Raw genomic sequence first — 8,334 nt, forward strand, 5'->3', positions numbered from 1 at the left:
ACGCAAAAATAACGAATGCTAATTAAAGACAATTACAGATTTCCCTCAAAATATGTAGCAAAGATTTAGTTTTAATAGTGCATTCGAGCTGAATCTGAGATTGTAGTCAATTTTATTTGTTTAAGTAGGTATTTATTAAATTATTTAATTTAGATTTTAAATACACGTATATAGAATAACACGAATACCTACAGTAAGTATAGTAGAAATGGGGTACGGGGTGCAATATATGGTGTGCTTGGCGCTTTTTACAGCGGAATATTTTGTGCAAACTCCGGAGTGGCCCCACGATGCCAAAATTAAAGGTGAGTGTAGTTCCTATATTCAGTTTACCACTCGTAGCTCTCGATAAGTAATAGAGCAATTCATTTTATTTTTTTTGTCATTTTTTCACCAGATGGATCAGTGTTTGACTTCATAGTAGTCGGGGCAGGGTCGGCCGGCAGCGTGGTCGCCGCGCGGCTCACTGAGGTCAGCCAGTGGAGGGTACTGCTGATAGAGGCAGGTGGAGACCCCCCTGTTGAAGCCATTGTAAGTTGGGGCGTTTTTGTATAGTTCTGAATCGGTTCAGGTAGCCCTGATATAGGTTCTAATTCTTATCATACACCAACACGATAAAAAGATTAGAAAATCAATTATATGATTTAATACCCGCAGGTTCCAGGATACTCTCCATCTCTGCAGCGGAGTCAGTATGACTGGAACTACTACTCGTATCAGAACCAGACGGGCGCGGCTCAGAAGATCCCCCACGTGTCTCCCGTAGCCAAGGGGAAAGTACTTGGAGGATCTTCCAGTCTCAACACTATGGTCTATGCCAGGTATGGAAACTTTGCATTCGTGTCTTATGATATGATTGATGTTGATAATTTTAATCTATTTCAACAGAATTGACATTGTAAGATGGTTGATTCGGAACCTCTGCTTGCTCGTTCTTACAAATCCGATAAAGATCGAACAGTCTAACTACGATATATGATGTACCTACTTAAATAATTATTGTTTTTGTTTTTAGAGGGAACCCTGAAGATTACAATTTATGGGCGAGAATGGGTTTCACGGGATGGGATTGGAAAACATTGTTCCCATATTTCTTGAAAAGCGAACACTTGGATGACCATGAACTGTTAAGTGATCCAGTTTATGCCCATTATCACAGCACTGAAGGACCTATAATAGTTACTAAGCCAAAGGGTACAGATCCAGATGTAATAAGAAAGCTGGACATAGTAATCGAGTCTTTAGGGGAAATTGGAATCAAACCGCTGCTAGACTTTAACGGTCCGACACAATATGGAATTTCATGGACTCTTTTCACACACTCTAAGCCTCCAAGCGTCAGATCTAGCACAGCCATATCATACTTAGTACCGAATAGAGATCGAAAGAACCTATACGTCCTCAAGAATGCTTATGTTTCTAAAGTACTCATCGATGATCATAATGGAGCATATGGCGTTGAAGTTCGTGTTAATAAGAAAATATTCAGTTTCTTCGCCAAAAAAGAAGTCATAGTTTCCACTGGTGTTATTAATACTCCAAAACTTTTAGTAGCGTCGGGTATAGGGCCTAAGCATGATGTGGAAAGGCTAGGTATTCCTTTAGTGGCAGATTTGCCAGTAGGAGTAGAAATGCAGAACCATTACCAAGTGCCCGTTGTAGTAACAGGTGAACACCATGAAAATGTTTCATACCATGGTGATTGTCCGCTGGATTCGCCGAATCATGTGACTCTTATGTTGAACGGATTTTATTCTGTATTCGACCACACACGACCTGAGTACCAACTCATACCATATTACCTCAACCAATCATCGCCCATTGTCAGAGGTATATTTAGCAACAACTTCTTTTACAACGATCATATCGTCCAGTCCGTATTGGATTTGAACGCAGAACATGAAATCTTCCTGTACAATTTCTTGATACTTCGTCCCAAATCTAGAGGAAGCGTTACGATAAAAGGTGTCGGTGAAGAGGATGACCCGATCATACGCGCAAACGCAATATACAATCCTGAGGACATATTTGTATTAAGAGAAGGAATAAAAAGGATAGTGAACTACATAACGGAAACTAAATACTACAAGCACATAGGGGCAAAGATTTTCAAGATGAATCTGCCTCAGTGTGACTACTTTGAATTCTTGAGCGATGATTACTGGGACTGCTACTGTGTGAACATGTTGGCCATGGAGTACAACCAGTGCTGCAGTAGCGGCATGGGCCGCGTGGTGGACGAGGAGCTAAGGATCTACGGCACGCGGCGCCTGCGCGTGGTGGACGCCAGCGTCATGCCCTCCATCCCCAGTGGGAACCTGAATATTCCCACCATCACTATTGCTGAGAGAGCCTCGGATCTCATAAAACACGAGCATTTAGGAAAGTAAATTGTTTGTAAGTATTGGTCGATCCATATTTTAAATATGTTGTGAATATAAATTATACTTACTTAATGTAACATTTACTCGCGTGTTTAATTAAAAACCTCATATCCTTTTTTTATAGAATTCATATGTGAAAGATGAGCTGAAAGAGAAGGTCCTATTAAGTTCACTTGTATTCATAATCCAAAATTGTATGTATAAGTTACAAACATAGCTCGGAACTTGACGGAAAAGGGAGGAAGATGAGGGTTGAGGGGGTAGATAAAGGTTGAGGAAAGACAGTTATTGAATGCTACATTACTTATGGTAAACACATGGGCATTTGAACATTGTAGATACAGATACACCTACGTCACTCTTATTGAAAACTCCGTTATTCTGCCAGAGTTAAATAAAAATCATTTTACGAACTTATTCTATATTTAATCAGTAAATCCTACTTACGTGTGTAAGATTCTTAGAACGTACCTTTAAGTACCTTACCTAAGTAAATTCATATAATTATTTAGTCATCAACCAACTTCTTCGCAACATAAATCACTCAACTGACGACAATATACCCTTCTTGTACTAACTCACTGTGTTTTAAAAGTTGCTATATAACCAAATATAACTAACAATAAATAGTTACAGTCTATAAAAAAATACATTTCATGTAATGTTCACTCATCTACTTGTAACTGTTGGTTTCTCATTCTCAGTCGCCGTCACCTCAACATCTTTATCATTGGAGTATATAATTTCGTTGAAATCTTGCAGTTCCGTCGACCCGAATATCATGAAGACTATGCCAGTGATGATGTACACTGCCGATCCAATATAAAATACAGGCCTCCAGTTTTCAATATTTGTCTGGAAAGAGAGAAGTTCAATTAGTACCTATCATACTTTAAAAGTAAAATTCACAGAGATCATAATTATCACTGTTGGGAATTATTTTGTAAATAATAAAAGTGTTCAAATCATCGTCATCATCATAGGTAAATAGGTCTTAATAGTCAATATGCAATGCTTACCTCATCACTTTCAGTGAAATAGGCCACGACAAGCGGCACTATAATTCCCGCAGTAGTTCCAATCGAATTTCCGATTCCGTAAATCGTCCCAGCGAAGTTTGGTGCGAGATCTTGACAATTTACTGAGCCGGTGACCGCCAATGCACCGTTCAACCCCAGAGATACGATCATCAACGTAATGGCCAAGATAGGGCTGTCCACGAGAGTCAGAGCCAGCAGCATGACGCCAGGCAGGACGTGAGAGAACATCACGAAAGACTTCCTCAAAACTTTCACCGACATAATGTTCTTAGTTATCAGATAGTCGGCCAGCAGTCCAAACAGAAATGAGCATATCGCACGAGCTAAGTAGCTCAGAGAGGAGAGGATCCCAGTAGACCCTATGTTGTACTTCAGAACGTTAGCAACGAACATGGGTGACGCGTTCTGAATGAAGTAAATGCCCCAACCGTTTCCGAACAGCACCACGATCAGTGCCCATGTAGGTATGTTCATGAGAATACGGCCGTATGGTGGGATGGGCTGAAATGAGAAAACCATGTTAATGTGTGTACGATAGGCACTGATCGACCAATAAAATCATAAAAAACATACTTGGTTCTCACATGTTCACACTTTTGGCTTATCTATGTTTATGTAGACTCAATATAATATGTAATCAATTAGACTCACTTTAGGCTTATTCGGATCATTTTGCTTGATATTCGAGGTGATAAACTCTTTCTCGGACGGAGTAATTCTGGGGTGGGTCTGTGGGGTGTTGTAGACGTAGTACAGCCAGGGAAAACACCAGCACGCAGTCAGGATGCCGAAGGTGTAGAAGCCCCACTCCCAGCCGAACCTCTCGACCACCACGCCGCCAATGGACCAGGCCACCACTGTACCGATGGTGCCACAGACCAAGGATGACGCGAATTTCCCCTTCTCATTCGGGACGGCCCACGTCGCTATTAGTACGTGCAGGGCTGGGAATGTGAACCCCTGGAATTGAAAAATGTGGTTTTTAAGTTAAAACGTATATACGTAAGTACAATACGAAGTACCATGTATTAACTACAGTTATCTTTAAAGGACTTTCATATTTATTACCCGACTAAGGCGAAGTGACAAGGAGTGTGATGATTTTGTTTACAAAATGTAACCGAGAATATATTATTATGTATAAGTACCTATATGTATATCTAGGGTGTATTATTTGACTTCAGTCATTTTACGCATTGATCTATCAATCACGGTTATGTATTGATAAGTTCACAATCATCACGTGAGTAAATACGAATTTACGTAAGTACAGTGAGTTGCCTTCATTTTTATTTAGAAAACAAAGTAAGTAGACTCAGAGATTGGCAGAGATAGTACCATGCGTCAGATAACTGAAAGTTATCTTATAATCTAGATTACCTGTATTATCATTTTCATTACATAAATAATATCTCGGTATATCAACAAACAGTAGGGAAAGATAATTCTAATGATATGTATAATAAAATAAGCCACTGATGTGCAATATAAATATTTATGTCTAATTGATGTTCCCGATACAGTCTATCTGCAATGAAAAGGAATCAAATAGCCTATGTACCTAGGTATTCTACTATTTCGCAATTAATACTTTTAGGTAGCTTGCTTTTGAAGGCCGAATTATACCAATAATAACGGCCGATTACCTACCCTAATCAAAATATCCTATCAACAACATTTGCTTACCAAGGTAGCAATATAGACAGATTGTAGATAAAAGCTATCTCAAATCAATAGCTAATATAAATCATTGGCAAAAATAGGCAAACAATAACAAAAACTTACGCTACGTCAGACAGATACACAAACAGACAGACACGACAAACTCATAACACCCCTACTTCGCGTAGTAGCTTAAAAATAAAAACTTACACACAGGAAGCCCATAGTGACCCTCGCGATAGTGAGAGCCAAGTAGCTCAGTCTGGCCAGAGCGGGGCTTGCAAAGGTGAGCACGACGCTTCCTGCCATGGTGACGAGGACGGTCCAGCGAGGCCCGCACTTCTCCGAGACCACACCCCCGATGATGTTGGACACGATGTAGCCCCACGAGTAGGCGCCGATGACGACTGCTCGCTGGTAGGAGGTCCAGCCGAGGGTTTCCACTTCCTGGGGATAGTATTGTTGGTGTTTTATTGACCTAGGTAATGTAAGTTGCAGGTTGGTGCTGATAATAAATGAATAGTACCTAAGTATATCATCCCTTTGTCTAGCTGATGTATTGCTAAATCTGAGAGAATAAATTTTCACGATTATAAGACTTCAAAGAAATTCAATACAACGTTGAAACTCAAAATTCCACACAGAAAAAAATATGTTTTCGTCTTGGTCTTCATGAAAACTTTTCTATTATATCTATCGTAACGGGCTTAGCTTCCGCATTTAGCATCTGAGGTTAGCCATTAATGTAGGTACCTACTAAAAAAGTTTAGCTACTCAAGCTATCGCTAGAATCCCATCAAGCGACCTATGTTGCCCAGGACGCGCACGCCAAGACGTGGCAAAAGTTTCGGGAGCAGGTGCGCGGAAACCTTTTGTACGTCTTGGTATAAGCGTCTTGCGCTAGGCCTTCAGGACCTCCTATATAGAATCCTCTTATTACCTCAGTCTGTGTCTCGTTGGTAACCGAAGGCACCATGGCGACGATGTTGACGCTGAGGTTGACGCGCATGGTGTAGTTCACCAGCACCGCGAAGAACATCATCACGCCCACGTACAGCCGCGCCGGGATGTTGCCTGCATTATACGTAGAGGGCAAATTAAAATATAATCATCATCATCAGCCATTGGATTATTGTTAATCCACTGCCACATAGGCCTCTCCCAAGGAGCGCCATAACACTCGGTCCTCGCCCGTTTTCATCAAGCGACTACCGGCTACCCTCCTAAGGTCGTCGGTCCAGCGGGCAGGAGGGCGGAGGGGTCCCACGCTGCGGTTCCCTTTTCGTAATTAAAATAAGTCTTCTATCATCTCTTCATTATCAACATTATCAGCCTATAGCAGTCCACTGCTGGACGTAGGCCTCTCCCAAAGCACGCCACTGGATTCGATCTATATCTTTCCGCATCCAGTGATTACCAGCCACCTTTCGCAAGTCGTCACCCCATCTAGCGCCCGTTTACTACGATTACCTAGTCGCGGATACAACAAGGATACCTACATCACCTAAAATATTCATTATCATCATTATCATCATCAGCCTTCTATCGCCCACTGTTGGGTATAGGCCTCCTTGTTTGTACGCCAATTCTTCCGGTCCTGTACCGATCTGGTCCACTGTTTCCCCGCCACCTTGCAGTTACCTATTATTATACCTATGCCCCTGTATTTTGTAACTCTGAGTGCCATCGGTTGTTATGAAATGGCAGTCCACTTAGAGCATTATTAATACTTTTTCATAGAACTAATTTATGTTCGCATCACTTTTACAACTTACCGAAAATCATGATTGCGGTTGAAAATTTTCTATTATTAATTCGAAGGCACTGCACAAAGCACTATGAAAGCTATCGTCTAGATTTAGACCGTTAATCCGAACGGCCGAGAAAGTCAATTTTACTATCGTAGGAACATCATTCTAAGGTACAACTTCAATCACTGAAAGATTTCAATCTAAAACTACTCTCTTATAGTAAGAGATTATTTGATGCAGATGTGGTTATCACTTTGAATTGATTTGATTTTATCTCAATTTATTTTATTTAGGTATATTTTTACCAGCACGTGCTTGTGCGGTGAAGGACGACATCAGAAAACAACTACCTACTTACGTACATGTCCATCGATAGCAAAATAAACATACCTACATATAATATGGTAAATACAATTAGATACAGTAAATTAGCAGGTGGTCTTCATTTTAGTCCAAAAATTGTGATTCGGGACGTGTGACGAAGTTTCTGATGTTTTAGTAAGTACATATTAAATTCTCAGGAATCATCCTAATAGGCATGTCGAAGTACGATATAAACTTGTGTTGTGCTGGTTGTGCGCTCATAGCTTGCCGTGGTTGACATATCTCTGCTTGCCAGAGATGAAAGCTAGGTAGGTACTATCGATATGGTATTTTAATCGATCTGTAATCTTTTTTGTTTTTTTTTTATGAATTTGCGTAGGTAACATCTAATCGCCAAATCATATTTATCTTTGAAAATGCAGGCTTTTCCATTGTCTATCAATGATACCTAGATAACTTTTATATCGCCAATCATTAAATTTCAAATAATCTATTGAGATTTGCGCACTGCACAATCAAATTAACATAACAAGATAACGCCGTTGAGCTAACTTTTTTAAGGCTATATACTTACTTAGTTACCTATGTATGTACCTATCAAAACAAGGTTGATTAGATTTGATTTAAAAAAAATACAGTTAGGATTGCAAGAATTCATCACATTATTTAAGTATATTATTTTTCATGTGAGGCGGCGATAAAGACGACTCACACATCTGGCCCACATCACGCCACGCTTGTTGCGTGTCCATGCACCTACACACTTTAGGTGCTTGCGGGAAATCTGCATCTTCGGCATGGTGCTGGTTTTGTACGCACTCCCGTGCGGCTTTGACTTATTACGAGTTCTTTTTTGCAACACACACGTCAAGCCCTCCCAAAATATCTTACGTACCACGCATCTACGCACGGAGTTTCGTATGTTTCTCTGTATTTACGTATGTGCGTGATCTGCATGAACTTGCGTGGATGCGTTTTCGCAGTGTGTTCGACTGTGCGTGTTTTCTATACAAACGGAGAAACTTCCACGCAACTTTCGAACACGCATTCACGCATGATGCAGCGAGATCCGGGGCAGTGTGAGAACCGCCTAAACTAGTTAGGTATTATACTCCGTAGACGAACATCGGTGCAGCGGTCAGTACACCGACCCCACGGCACGGGGTAAATTAG

The 8,334-nt window shown here is 40.7% G+C and overlaps 2 protein-coding genes across 2 annotated transcripts; one reads left to right on the top strand and one right to left on the bottom strand.

Annotated features, from left to right (window-relative positions):
• The first annotated feature begins 208 nt into the window (after positions 1–208).
• Positions 209–2,390, top strand: LOC125489568 (ecdysone oxidase-like). Its single transcript, XM_048625706.1, has 4 exons — positions 209–305; positions 398–531; positions 658–821; positions 1,829–2,390. Exons 1-4 carry the CDS (start codon positions 209–211, stop codon positions 2,388–2,390), a joined length of 957 nt encoding a protein of 318 aa, XP_048481663.1.
• A 398-nt stretch (positions 2,391–2,788) lies between these two features.
• On the bottom strand, positions 2,789–7,125 carry LOC105388159 (sialin). The gene is made up of 6 exons (XM_011559020.3): positions 6,862–7,125; positions 6,027–6,160; positions 5,297–5,533; positions 4,076–4,384; positions 3,404–3,925; positions 2,789–3,239 (listed from the first exon to the last, which is right to left on the bottom strand). Exons 1-6 carry the CDS (start codon positions 6,869–6,871, stop codon positions 3,054–3,056), a joined length of 1,398 nt encoding a protein of 465 aa, XP_011557322.3. The 5' UTR covers positions 6,872–7,125; the 3' UTR covers positions 2,789–3,053.
• Positions 7,126–8,334: the final 1,209 nt, after the last annotated feature.

The sequence above is a fragment of the Plutella xylostella genome, chromosome 3 (genome assembly GCF_932276165.1).
Source record: "Plutella xylostella chromosome 3, ilPluXylo3.1, whole genome shotgun sequence".
NCBI lineage: Eukaryota > Metazoa > Arthropoda > Insecta > Lepidoptera > Plutellidae > Plutella > Plutella xylostella.

Bases quoted from the DNA above. Each gene is read 5' to 3' on its own strand.
- LOC125489568 (XM_048625706.1), top strand. From the start codon at position 209: ATGGGGTACGGGGTGCAATATATGGTGTGCTTGGCGCTTTTTACAGCG. The intron at 306-397 runs GTGAGTGTAGTT...TTTTTTCACCAG, and splicing joins CCACGATGCCAAAATTAAAG to ATGGATCAGTGTTTGACTTC. The intron at 822-1,828 runs GTATGGAAACTT...GCCCATTGTCAG, and splicing joins AACACTATGGTCTATGCCAG to AGGTATATTTAGCAACAACT.
- LOC105388159 (XM_011559020.3), bottom strand. The intron at 5,534-6,026 runs GTAATAAGAGGA...TACTATCCCCAG, and splicing joins CCAACGAGACACAGACTGAG to GAAGTGGAAACCCTCGGCTG. The intron at 4,385-5,296 runs GTAAGTTTTTAT...TTTCAATTCCAG, and splicing joins TCACTATGGGCTTCCTGTGT to GGGTTCACATTCCCAGCCCT.